Raw genomic sequence first — 14446 nt, 5'->3', positions numbered from 1 at the left:
CTTTAAGGGGGGGCCTTATTTCTATTTGGGGTGTCAGGGTTTTCTGAGTTGGAGGCCTCTAGGTAGACCAGTGCAAAGTTTTCCAAATGTTTTTGTTCCTTTAGGCCAAAAGAAATAACTAACAGTTTTGCTTTTTCTGCAGTCGGGTCCAACAACTTAAAATAAGAATTTCTAACTAAACGCTGAGAGCCCAACACATTCCTAGACATGGAGACAATCTATTCTCTTTGGGGTAAATTCCAGGATCACTTTTGAATGGAGGCGAAGAGTTGATATTTTAGGGGGCCCACATCTCTCCTATAGATGCAAAATAATGTGTAGCCACTTGTGGTCAACCTCTTGGCATATTTTGATACTTTCTGAAGAAGTTCGCTTTACTCTGAATTGCAGACACAAAGGTAGCATCTGACCCTGTGTTTTCTCTCCACACTCAGCCTTGACTGGAACTTGCTGGGCATCAGGCTTGCAGTTTATCAATTAGGTTCCGCCGTCTTCCTTGTGCTGGGCCCACAGGTCCCACTGCCTCTCCACACGCCCCTCACCCTGTCTAGCCCACGTCCCAGCATCCAGGCATTTGCGGTTGTGTTTTGTGCCTGCTTACTTTAGTAATCCCATGGCTTCCCTTTGCTGCCTCTGCTCCCCAAGCTTTGGGAGTCTCCCCACCTTCATGCCTTTTCCATCCTGCTTGATGCTTCTGATACTGCCACAGTGTCCTCTTTGGGCACTGAATGGGCCTGGTCCTTCCCAGGATACTCACACTCGGGAGAGTTCTAAGCACAAGGACAGCCCCTGGGGGGTGGGGATGAAGGGAGTGTCCTGGACTAGCTCCTAAACCTGGATTTTCTTAAGAAGAAGATGAAGCCTGAGGGTCCCTGGGGCTCCAGGCCAAGGGCAGGCCCTGGCCTGTTCCTGGGTGCCATGTGTCCCTAATAGTTGTTGAGCTTCGATATGGGCCCATTATGGGGCTCTGCCCAAGGGCCCTTTGCTCCAGGGAGTGTGAGGCCCTGGGGTTCTCAAGAGCGATGTTGTCATTCATCTCGGGCTTTTGCTCTTAGGGTTACAACAGTTTCCATTCTTGGTTCCCCAGACCTCATTACAAATCATCCTCAATGGCTTTTCAGCCCAGTTCTGCCCCCCACAGACTCAGAAGCAGTCTCATATTTGGAGTAGAATTGAATCCCCATTATTCCAGACGGAGAGGTTTTCATCAACAGTGAGAATGCTAATAATATAAGCAATTTGCAAAGGCGTCCTCCTGCAATTTAAACAGTATATCAGTCTAACCCCAAATAATATATTTTAACAAAACCAAATTGTTATTTAATTTAAGATTCTATAAGCAAGCTTTAAATGTGAGGAGTGGACAAAGCAAATGGAAAACTGTATACCCTGAAAGTATTTGAGGGCAAAGATGAAATTAGAGTTTCTTATCTATTTAACCCCAAAATGTTAGAGGGAATTTCTTGATTGAATCTGAAAGTACTACTGCAAGGAACTGATGTTTCAGGTTTCGGTGGAAGAAATTAAATAATGCCTTTTTCTCCAGACAGTGGAACAGATAATTAGGAACGAGATTAACTAAATATTTAGTGCTACTGCTTAATTAAGTAAGCTCACATCATGATGTTTCATGTGTCCACGGGTCCAGACTCAAAGGGAACAAATTGATAACCAGAATGTAATTTAAACACCATTGCAAACAATTCTTCATTGTACCTCCCCTCATTTTTTTTTTGTCTTTTTTTTTTGCCTTATCTAGGGCTGATCCCATGGCATATGGAGGTTCCCAGGCTAGGGGTCTAATCAGAGCTGTAGCCGCCGGCCTACGCCAGAGCCACAGCAACGCGGAATCCGAGCCGCGTCTGCAACCTACACCACAGCTCACCACAATGCCGGATCCTTAACCCACTGAGCAAGGGCAGGGATCGAACCCGCAACCTCATGGTTCCTAGTTGGATTCGTTAGCCACTGCACCACGATGGGAACTCCGTCTCCCCTCATTTTGACTGCTATGGTCTTAGAAGAATTTAAGAGATTGAACTTGGCAACATGTATGAAGTCCCAGTTTATGAGCCTGTGATCCCTGTTGTTTGCCCAAAGAGAGCTGCACATGGAGGGTTTTGATCCCTGCCCTTCTGGGTCCCTAACCTCACAGTCTGGAGGAGGAGACATCTGTCCATGTGGGCATAGATTTGCTAGACATTATTGATATAGTTGATCAAAAGAGAGAATGGAAGGGCCATATAAGAGGGTAATGCTGGCATGGGAATAAGGGAGAAACAAGGTCACGTTCTTAAGGGAATACGAGAAGGCCACCTGGAGGATGTGGCATGCTGCTAGGGCTGCAGGGTGCGAAGGGCTGTGACAGCCATGGGCCATATCTTGTAAGGAGATGAAACAGCCAGAGCAAAGGTATGGACAAGGGAGAAGAGGTATTTGCAAGTAACTTAATGGATCTGTTTGTTTGTTTTTTTAGGGCCACACCCATGGCACATGGAGGTTCCCAGGCTAGGGGTTGAATGGGAGCTACAGCTGCTGGCCTATGCCACAGCCACAGCAATGAAGGATCCAAGCCACGTCTTCATCCTATACCACAGGTCCCAGCAATGCTGGATTCCTGACCCACTGAGTAAGGCCAGAGATCTTCATGGATACTAGCCGGGTTTGTTTCCTCTGTGCCACAACGTGAACTCCTTAATGCATCTTTGTGATTGGGAAGGGCTGAGGTGGACAGTGATAAGAGGAAAGCTTGGCATAGTGGACCTGGCCAGGCACCTTGACTCTAGGGACCCTGACAGTTGTTTCTTAAATGCATGTACATGCCTGATGCAGTGCATGGTATAGAGAAGGGCCTCGTAACGAATTTTGTAGATGAGGGACAATGAGTGAGCCATATGTTTTGGTAAAATGCCATTAGTGGCAACAAGGAGTAGAAGGTGATACCACAAGATTGATACATAGTTCTCTCCTGGGGTTGTGTCTGGAGAAGCCCAGTTACCAAGCCCCAAGTCTTAATATTTCCTAACCACTACCTGGGGACATACACATGGCCTTTGTATTCTGTAGCTGATTCCATCTCAGAGGGCCAAGTTCTTGTCCAACTGCCTTGTCAATGGGAAGTCTATTTAATATGGCTTTTCATTTGCTCTTTTGCTTTGTTTTCTCGAATTCGTCTTAGAATGAATGCAAAGGAAAGAGTGGCTTAAAATAGAGCTGGAGCTTTTCTGTTTCTCATCAGCTGCTCCATCAGTGCAGGTCACTCAGAGGTCCTACTCACATATATGGCTTTGTCCAAGTCCCAAGAGAGACTGCCTTTGGCCAGAGTCTTGGAAGAGCAAGGAGGAAAGGAAGTGATAGGCAAACTTCTGAGAGCAGAAACAGAGAAGGTCTCTGTGTCTCTCTGGGTTGTAGTTGCCATCCCTGAGAACTGATCCAGTTATAAATAGTGGGGACATTGCTCCATTTAGTTTTTTCCTTGGGAAACTATCTCATCATTGAATAAGAAGGGACAGTGAACTGAGAATATTAATTTTTGAATATGAAGCAAAGGTGTTGACTCATCTTTATTTTATTTAAGAGTCTTGTGCATATTTCATATCACCAACCTCTTCTGGTCCCTATAGGTTTTCCTCTCCCACTGACCTGTGCAGAGCACTGTCTTAAGAAACTGAGGCAGGGTGTGTCTACTCTCTAGATTTCTACGCCGCCCCTGGGTGCAAATTAGCAAGGTCTGCATGCCAGAGCCACTCTCCTTTCAACTCAAAAGAACTTAAGGATCATCTTTTGCTTAAGGTCTCTGGGCTTCCTGCCTCCATTCTGTAAGAAGTTGAGAATTCAGAGGCCGTAAAATAAATCATGACAGACCCAAAGCATGCAGCTCCAAGGTTAGAACACTGCATAGATGTCAGCCTTGAAGGCCTGGTGAGCTAGTGCATTCTCACTGCTTCTGAGGCAATTCTTCTGTGTGAAGGAAGGGGCTGGATGGGACAGGGTCCCCTACCCTGGACTTACTGTCCACAATTAGAAGCTGGTCCTAGCACCAAATTCTCTTTGGGAAGCTGTGACCCACCAACACATTCCATTCATTCATTGGTTGAAAGTAACTCTGACTTGTTATGGGCCAAGAAGGATTCCAGGAAATGAAAACAGATGCCGTTCCAGCCCCCATGGCACTTCCCTTCAGCTGGTGGGGGCGGCCAATGAATGGGACGAGTGAGTAAAGGGTGGTGAGGCATCTGAAAGCAATGCATTCACCAGGGAGAGAGGGTATGAAATATTCGATAATGGTTGGAGGAAGCCTTATCTGACTCAAAATGTCTCCACTTTTCACGTTTGAGTCAGCCACTTGGGGAGACACATCAGCCCTTATAGACAGTCTGCTCTTTTGAAAATAACTGTCTTGAAAGCTGTGTTCTTCACCTTGCATTTCTAGGTGCTGAGACATGTTATTAAGGGGCCCCTTTGGAGTCCTTTGTAAACAACACTTGTGTGATAGGCTTATGCCTTGGGTTTTGCTGTTATTCTTGTTTTGCCTAGACTAGATTGAAGATCACTGGTTTAAGTTTGAGTCCTGGACCCTAAGCTGGGCTGGACAGGAGACTAAGGCGCAGAGTTTGGCTCCTCATGGCTTGAATCCCCCCTCCCATGTCTCTTGGGACTCGGCGCCCACCTCTCTCTGTACAAGGAATGTGTGAGGCAGGGCTTCTCCATGTGGGGTCCTGGGGCCTCAAGCCTCAGAAATTCCACAACTTTGCGCTTCCTAATCATGCAGATTCCCAGCTGCCCATCCCCTTCCCCGTTCCTTGAACCAGCTCAGAGGCAATGCCTGGGAATCTCCATCTTAGCCAAAGGGCCAATGACTATTCTTGCACAATAAAGTTTTAGACATCTTGGTCTTTGGGTACTCGGTGAAGGCAACACCCTTTATACTCAAGCTCTGTAGCATCCTGGAGAGCACATCAGCCCAGCTCGGCCAGCTGTGGAAACGGGAAGGTGGAGGCCTATCTTGCAAACGCAGGACCAGTCTTTCCTGCCTCCTTGCCACTGATCCCTGTGGCCTCCCCTCTCCTCTCTCTTTTCCAGGACCCTCCCTACACTCCAATCCATTGATATCTTCCTTCTGGAAGGCGTTCTGTGTCAGAAACGTGCCCCTTCTTTGGATGTGCCCCTTCCTGTGGTGGCAATTTAAGCTCCTTTAATTATAGGATTCTTTTGTTAAAGGAATTGGAGGCCCAAGCAAGCAGGTGGGAAAGAATATCCCAGGGCCTCTAAATATCGTTGAGCCAGCTGCTCTGTGGATGACAGGGGGTCATTCCTTCAGTGCAGGTTCAGATAAAAGTGTCTGTGTCATCAGTGAAAGGAGACCTACCATTGCCAAGGCAGTGACAGGAGACCAGGAAGGGAAGTGGGGGGGGTACCCTCAGCCCAGAGGGCACTGTCACAGGGTCTGGGTGTGAACTCAGGGGACACAGTCTGCCGCAGCCTATGAAACACACACTTCCCAGAGGAGTTGGCGGGACGTTCTGTCCAAGTCAGAAATCAGGGTCTCAGTTTTCATACCTCTGTGTGACAGTTTCCCCACAGGTCCCAGCCAAGGGGGTTTGACTAAGATTCTTTCTTCCCAACCTGCTTTCTCCAGACTGATAGAATCAGTTTGTCTCAGTGCCTCTGGCCTGTGCTCTGCCAGACTTTGATCCTTCGGCTGCTTTCAGCTGGCCCTTCCCAGAGGGCTGAGATGTGGCGGCTCTCAAAACCTACCCCTTCTTAGATTTCATCTGATTCTGCTCCCTTGGGGAGGGGCCCCAGGGCAGCCTGCCACTCAGTCATCTGGGCCACCGCCTCATCAGGTCAGCCAGGCTTGCCCACTGGGGGCTGGGTCCCCAGGAAATTACAAAATGGTCAATGGGTCGGTTGATGACTTAGTTTTGAGTGCTCTTTACTTCCTTCCCTTTTATCCTGCGAGCCCATGTCGACGGATAAATGGTCACAGGAGTCAGAAATCAAAGAGCCCGTTTTGTTTCTGATAAAGCTGTACAGAGAACAGTGGCTTGGTGCTGAGGCCAACTGGGGCTTCCTTCTGCTTCCCTGATCAGTTGCACCACCCTCCTCCCAGGCCCCGCCCCCTGTGGGGGGAGGTGGTCCTTGTACTGCCCTCTCTCAAGGACCCCTGCATGCAGGAAGGATGGAAGAGGCAAGGCTCACCTGGAAGCAGGACTGGCCTCACCCCCAGCACCTGGGGTAATGAACTTTCCCATGGGGTGCACACTGCCCACCCCCACATTAGCTCTTGGCTGAGAGGCTGGGCTCAGAGGAGAGGGCAAGACAGAGGCCACCTTGAGCAGGTTGCTGGCCACCTTCCTGTCACTCAGAGGGCAGCATATCAGACACGCATAACAAGGATAGTAAGAAGGGTGAGTAGAGGGGAGAGTGCGGGGAGAGTCAGGCAAGGGTACTCCAGTCATGCTCCCTGCATGACTTCTTCCCCACCTTGGAAACCCAAGCACAGAGGAGTAGGATCCCCCGCCTGCCATCAGGACCCTACATAATGTCCATTGGTTAAAAGGCTGGCTGGGAGTTCCCATCGTGGCGCAGTGGAAATGAATCCGACTAGGAGCCAGGAAGTTTAGGCTTCCATCCCTGGCCTCACTCATGGGTTAAGGATCTGGCATTGCCATAAGCTGTGGTATAGGTTGCAGACACGGCTTGGACCTGGCCTGCTGTGGCTGTGGCATAGACTGGCAGCTGTAACTCTGATTAGACCCCTAGCCTGAGAACTTCCGTATGCCACGGGCGTGGCCCTAAAAAAGCAAAAAAAAATAAATAAATAAAATTAAAATTAAAAAAAAAATGCTGGCTGAATGCATGTGACTCCATAATCTTTGAGGAATGAGGCTGAGCACTGGCTCAATCACAGGTAGCTGCCAGAAGGTAAGGACTTTCTGCTCCCCTGAGCTGATGCTTAGAAGAACCAGGACTGTGGGGAAGAAAGGCTGCTTGTTCCTTTCTTCCCAGTTGTCTGGGACCCCAGCTGGACCACGAGGTGAGGCAAACACAGTTGAAAGTGATCAATAAAAGGCCACAGTCTTCTGATGGCTAAACTCATTGGATACCTTTATAAATGCTCTTCGATCAAGAAATTTGCATTTTATTTCAGAAAGCCTTTGACCTTTGGATACCTTTATAAATGCTCTTCGATCAAGAAATTTGCATTTTATTTCAGAAAACCTTTGACCAAAATTAATGATTTTTCCATTGGAAAATTTGCCACTCTCTCCTCGGTCGAGCAAAATGTTTCCTTGAAACCTTTCATTCTCTTCCATCCTGGCTACCCAGCAGTGGCCTCTTCCACTCAGTGACCCCAGGGTGATCATGGTAAATCTATGTCTACCCTGGAGAGCTGCGCCATCGGGGAAAGTGCGCTAATACAGTCGATGGACCTGCTGCTTGTCCACTATAAAGGCCTGACCACATCCCGCAATGTGTTTCCTCATGGTCTGTGGACTCAGGCATGTGGCTTGAGAATGTATCACATTCGCTTTGAGATAGCATGGGATTAGCAGCTGAAACAAGAGAGCTTTGGCTTCTTGGGAAAACTTCTAAAGCTTTGGCAGAGTTCATGTAAAAAATTTTTCTTTCTTGCAGGAACAGATAAGATTATGACCAGTGTTGCTGATCATCCTATGCCAAACAAAGTTTCTGTGCTTTCCTGTAAAGGAGCTGCACTGGAGAGAAATGAGGACCATCCATGAGTTCCTTGGCTTTGAATCCCAGTTTGTGAGCTCTTTCAGCACCCATCTCTATGAGTTCAGTGGGGAGCCCTTGTTACCTTCTGTCCCACATAAGGCAGAGAGAATTGTAATTGGACTAAATCAAAGGCCCACAATTTCTGGATGGAAGATGAATCAAAGGTGGTCCAAAGGCACTTGGGTTTGCAAGAATGGGAGCAGTCCTTCTGAGTTGCAGACATTTATCCACGAGGGCAGGGGGCCCTTTCTTACAGACCATTTGGACAACTGAAGAGCCACACTGTGAGGCAAAGGGCTGACAGCAAAGGGCCCTGCTAGAATTCAGTGTGGGAATTAAAACAGTGAATAAAATAGACTCGATCCCTGTCTTATGGAGCTAACATCCTTGTGGATAAAAGTGACTTGCTTGGTCTCAGGCACTGTTCTGGGTACCTCACATGTATTGACCCATCCAGTCCTCACACTCACCCTGAGCACAGGGACTTATTATCATCCCTGCATAACAGATAGGGAAACTCAGGCACTGGAGAGTTAAAATAACTGGCCCAAGGTCACATAACCAGCAAATGGCAACTTAGTAATCTCAGACTTTCAAGTGCATATGATTCACCCAGGGAGTCTGGGTTGTAAAGCAGCTTCTGACCTGGTAGATCTGGGTTGGGGCTTCTGCAATCCTGCACTTTTGACAAACTCCCAGATGACCCTGATGCTGCTGGCCCATGGTCCACACTTGGAGTAGTAAGGCTCTGGTCCATGATTGGCAACCCTGATCTCCTGAAAACTAAGGTCCTCAGAGATCCATTTCCTTCTCACTTTGGTGTTGTCTTCATTAGGAGTCTGTGGTTCTCCTAGCCTAGGCTCAATTGGTTGGAATTGAAAACCTTTTCAAGCTAATTCAGAAGAGAGGTGGGGGATGTTTTAAGGACACAGAGCTCATGGAATGCAAGCCTAGCAAATAACACATCGGCCTTCTTGGTACCCAAAGGGCCATCAAGATCGAGGCCTCTCACCTCCACTTCTCCTGAAGATTCTGCCCTCTGTTCCATTCAGCTCACCTGTTTTCCAAACGTGGCTGCCCATCCCAAAGTCCGCAGGCTTTTTCAACCCCAGGGCCTACAGCCACTAGATGTGCTCTGTTTCTTAGCTTAAATTCTTGAAGGGAGCATCTGACTAGTTGCTCTGGAAGTAAGCAGATTACAGGGGCTCTGAGTACACAGTAAGCAGGCACATTAAGCAGGAAGGATGACGGACAAATTGTCTGACGTATCTACCATCGCATACAAGACCAAATATCCACTAAGAGTTCATTCCTGGTTGTCTAGATTGCTTCCTTTGTGGGACCAAAGAAACAGATCATTCATTTATTTCCTGGACACCTACCAGCTGCCAGGCAGTGTGCCAAAAGATGGTGATATGGAGGTAAAAGCTTCCAGTTTTAAGGAATATAACCAGTTTCTAGTTTTAAGGAATTTAGGTTCCACTGAGAAAGGTGTTCTTTTCCACTGAGGTCAGACTAGCTTGTAGCAGAACGAAGCCCTCCTTCTGAGAACAATTAGAGAAGCTGAAAAAAAAATCTATATCTCAGCTTTCCTAATTACTTATTTATATTTCATAAATATATTTGTGTTACATAATTACACAATTATATATGTGCATATATATTTCAACTATCTTAATTGTTCTCTGAAGGACTACTTAGATTGATATTGTACAGAGAAGCACAGTGAGTGAGCTCAATTTCAGAGACACCTAAGTCTAAGAAATTCAACCATTCTTAAGCAGCACTTGTTGACAAAAGTTATGCAGAGAGTGACAAATCAGGTTTTTTAGGAGCCAAGTGGAGCTTCTGGCAGTTCTAACAGTGAGATGAAAATTGGAAGGGCTGTGATAAATACCTGAGGCTTTCTCCTGGGAATACCTGAAGTAAGGGCAAATCCGAGATAGACTATGCCCTATAAAAACTAAAACCCAGCTTCTAAATAGTTCAAACCCTCATTGGACTAGGTGGTCATACCCCTACTCTAGTTTCCTACCAGGAAAATAAAATTTTATCTAGAGTCCATGATATTCCATATACCATGTCTGGCATTCAATTAAAAAAAATTATCAGGGAGTTCCCATCGTGGCACAGTGGTTAACGAATCTGACTAGGAACCATGAGGTTGTGGGTTCGATCCTTGGCCTTGCTCAGTGGGTTAAGGATCCAGTGTTGTCATGAGCTGTGGTGTAGGTTGCAGATGCGGCTTGGATCCCGTGTTGCTGTGGCTCTGGTGTAGGCCGGTGGCTACAGCTCCAATTAGACCCCTAGCCTGGGAACCTCCATATGCTGCAGAAGCGGCCCAAGAAATGGCAAAAAGACAAAAAAAAAATTTATCAGGCTTGTCAAGGGACAATATCCAAAACAACAGAAATAAGCCTATGGGTGATGCATATGTGAAAGTTATCAGACATGTATGTTAAAATAATATATGATTGAAAAAATAGATGACATGCTGGAGATATTCACTGGAGAGCCAGAATATTTAGCAAAGAATTAAAAAGATGATCTATAACTGAAAAAGAAACATTAATGAAATGTTAAACTTAATAGGTGGGTTTAACAGCAGGCTAGACACAGGTGAAGAGAAGATTAGTGATCTGTGTGGCAGATCAGTAGGAAATGCCCAGTGCAAGTGCTGGAGAAAAATAAAAATGGACAATTCAGAATTGGAATCCATGACAATAATAACATAATTATTATTATATTATTATATCTCTTTGTGGGAGAGGCAGTAAGTCAAGTTAAAATTTCAGATCATCTTTGCCATATTCCTTACCTCTCATGTTGATGTAATTTTTATTCCAACCACCTTTGTCTTTTTATTTGGGCTCCAGATTCTCCTCTCCAGAGCTCTTTGTTGTGGTAGCCACTGACCTCGTGTAGCTATTTAAATTTAAATGAGGAGTTCCCTTTGGGGCTCAGTGGAAATGAATTCATCCAATATCCATGAGGATGCAGGTTTGATCCCTGGCCTCGCTCAGTGGGTCAGGGATCTGGCATTGCCGTGAACTGTGGTGTCGGTCACAGATGTGGCTAGGATCCTGCATTACTATGGCTGTGATGTAGGCTAGCAGCTGCAGCTCTGATTTGACCCCTAGCCCAGGAACTTCCATATGCTGCAAAAGCAGCCCTAAAGCAAAACAAACAAACAAAAGGCAAAAAAAAATTAAATTAATTAAAATGAAATACAATTACAAGCTCAGTTCCTTAGTCCCATGTGGACAAGCCGCGTTTCACATGCTTGGTAGAAACATGTGGCCAGTGGCTGCTGTATGTGCAGTGCAGACATAGAACATTTCCATCATCTCAGAAAGTTCTGTTGGACAATATTCTCATTCCCTGGCATTTTTCATTTTTCCATCAGGTTAATTTTTAGATTTTTGCCTCAGATTATGTTATCCCCATGCGTGGAACCTTTCCATGATTCCAGACTCTTTAGTATGAAGTTCAAGGTTTAACCCAGTGCGACTCAATTCTGTTTCCCTGACTGTTGAAAGCAGGCGCAGGGAATTCAGGGCTCAACCACTGATGGATAGTAGACAAAATACTCTCAAAGTCAGATGCCTGCTGCTGTGTGACCGACTTAACATGGAGAATGGTGCTCAGAGTACTGACCCTGAGTCATCAGATGATCTCAGGCCTCTCTATCTAGGGATACCCAGGCAAATACACTACATTTTGGAAAGATGTCCACTAAAATGGTAAAAAAACGAGTGTTTTGGTTCTTGGAATTCTCCCTGGGGAACAAGTGTATGGGCCAATGGGACTTCTACTGAACTTAGTCCCAGCAACTTAATTCCCCTCTCTGGTCTCTTAGTTGTTATATGTAAATCCATGTGCCTTTTCCCAGCAAGTGAGTTGTGACAATTAATGTGGTTTTGCAAATGTGAAAATTACTTTATAAATGTAAGAGCTGTATATACCATATGATAATATTTTGCACTGAGGTGCGCCAGCTCCGTAAGCTACTCCATTTCATTCTAGGCCATTTCTTTTTTTGTCTTACAGTGATTTCCCTCAAAGCTTCTGAAGATTCATCCTTTGAGAAAAAGAAAGAGACCTGGGCATTTTTTGAAGGTAATGCTTGCTTATTTCTCTATTATAAGATGCAGCCTCACTTTTAAATAATAGGAAGGGAATCGACTAGGAAGAAAGGACCCTGACTTCTTAGTTTGGCCCTAACATCAAATGGTTTTTTTGCCCCAAACTTATGGAAAAGTAGGTTGGGAATGTCTGATGGTATCAGTCCGTGGGTTTTGAAAGAGTAGAGGTAAAAGCTCCAATCTGCACAATTTGGGGTTGTTTGTTTTGTTCCAAAATTCCTACTCCTAAGTGATATAAGGGAGGGATCTTCAATATAGAAATGCAAAGTAGATCTACTGTGACTAATTTTATCTCAGGTTTCTTAAGGGATTCGGGAAACATTTGTGAATCTTAAGCAAGTGACTATTCAATCCATGTTAGAATCACCTGCGAGCTTTAAAAACCCTGATACCTGTACCACATCTCTAGAGATTCCCATTGAGTCAGAACTTGCTAAAAGCTCTTCATGTGATGTCAGCATGTAGCCATGGCCTTAGAGAGGTGTTTCCTAAAGCTGGTACCAGAGCAGCAGCAGCAGCAGCAGCAGCAGCATGATATCAGCATTAGCATGACTTACAAGACTGCTGCAGATGCACTGTGTTGGATGCTACCCTCGCGTATGGAGTCAGAATCTTGGGGTACCTGGCCAAGATCTCCAGGTGACTCTGATGTACACTCAGACTGGAGCTGAGGCAGGAGGTGATTTTGTCCCTTTAGGGGACATCTGCCAACATCTGGATACATTTGTGGTTGCCACAACTAGCATTTTGGTGCTCCTGCCATCTATTGGGTAGAGGCCAAGGATGCTGCTACACATCCATCATACAACACACAGGTCAGCTCCTGACAACAAAGAATTATCTGGCCCCCAAAGTCAAGAGTGTCCGAGTTGAGAAAGTGTATGGCCTAGTGCATGGCAAATTCACAGAAATTATTTTTGTAAAGTGGTTGAGGATGAGGACCGTAGCAATGAAAGAAATGTACTTCGTGAGTTCTCAGGCAGAGCCTATAACCAGTAAAAACAAAACAAAACAAAACAGATTGATGTTAAGATGTGATCACTGTGATCCGGAAATTGTGAAGGATGACATCTTGTGAAGGCATTGCATTTTTTGATGATGGGTGGACCTTTCTGAGGGGATCTAAGGAGACGTATGTGCTTTGGGGATTTACCTTTTGTTAATTCAACAGGTGTGGTTGCACGAGAGCTTGCCCTTGGGGGAGAGCCCTTGGATTCACACCTACCTCTTCCAGGAGCTAGTTAAAAGCAGTGGATTGTATAAAATAGATGATTAATGAGAACCTGCTGTATAGCACTGGAAAATCTGCTCAATAGTTGGTAATAACCTGCATGGGACAAAAGAATGGATATGTTTATATGTATGACTGATTCACTTTGCTGTACACCTGAAACCAATACAACATTGTAAGTCAACTCTACTCCAATACAATTAAATAAAAAAAGCAATGGACCGAGGCACTTTCTCTCTTAGAAAAATGTAACTGTAATTACAAACATGGTTTGCAAACCATAAGATGTCCCTTAGGTAGGCCATTAGGATTTATTGTTTTGTTCTGCAGTCATAAATATTGCATTTCTCAGGTTGCACTTTAACAGTGATTCTTTGTATTCTTTGCTCTTTCTTCTGCACATTTTGTAGATGGCTTTTTCTTTACTTGATGACCTTCTCCAAGTAAAATAATCCCCGATTCCTTCCCCTAGCCTCTCAGTCAGTGAATGCCTATTTGTTAGCAAAGGGTTGAGTGACTTTCCTCCTCATAGACTGAAGGAGTAGAAACAGCAGTTGAGGTATCCAAGTTTCTGAGGCTGCCCTATGACATAGGCACTGGGAAGGGGTGGGAGTCTGGAGATGTCCTGGGGCTCCCTAAGGTGGGTCACTGGCAGGTGTGTCAGCAGGAGCCTTGTTTCTCATCAAATGCATAAGGATATCCTTGGGGGGGGGGATGGCAGACTCTGGGCTGCCCCCCCCCCGCTCCCCGCCCCCAAGAATCTGTCATTACAGCTAGGAAGAGATCAAAGAATTTGCACTTAACCAGGGCTTGGGGTATTTCTGATACAAGTGGTATGAAGACTGTACCAAAATACGGTGGCATAGGGAGTTCCCAGGGTGGCTCAGTGGTAATGAACCCACCTAGGATACATGAGGATGTGGGTTTGATCCCTATCCTCACTCAGTGGGTTAAGGATCCAGCGTTGCCATGAGCTGTAGTGTGGGTCACAGACGTGGCTCAGATCTGGCATTGCTGTGGCTGTGGTGTAGGCAGGCAACTGTAGCTCTGATTTGACCCCTAGCCTGAGAACTTCCAAATGCTGCGGGTATGGCCTAAAAAGCCAAACAAACAAACTGTGGCACAAAACCCAAGACTTTATATATTTGGAAGGATTATAGCATTTAGTCCCCACACACCTTGTGGCATAATCAGCATCTCTAAAACACTTTGTCTAATTAATCATATTTTTTGATTCACATGTGGCTACAAAATATCAGGATTACTCTTGACCTAACTGAACACAAAATCTGTAGCCCAACATGCACTGTCTTCTCAACCCAGAGAA

General features: G+C 45.6%; 1 protein-coding gene across 1 annotated transcript in view; it reads left to right on the top strand.

The window, feature by feature from the left end:
- VSTM4 (V-set and transmembrane domain containing 4) overlaps window positions 1-14446 on the top strand; it is an 89098-nt gene that overhangs the window by 15407 nt on the left and 59245 nt on the right. The window contains exon 3 of the mRNA XM_047761402.1: window positions 11794-11862. Coding sequence (XP_047617358.1) covers window positions 11794-11862 — 69 coding nt within the window. The remainder of the gene's footprint in view (window positions 1-11793; window positions 11863-14446) is intronic.

The sequence above is a fragment of the Phacochoerus africanus genome, chromosome 15 (assembly GCF_016906955.1).
Source record: "Phacochoerus africanus isolate WHEZ1 chromosome 15, ROS_Pafr_v1, whole genome shotgun sequence".
Taxonomy (NCBI): Eukaryota; Metazoa; Chordata; class Mammalia; order Artiodactyla; family Suidae; genus Phacochoerus; species Phacochoerus africanus.
The sequence above is the reverse complement of the archived record's forward strand: the minus strand, read 5'-3'. Positions and strand labels throughout refer to the sequence as shown.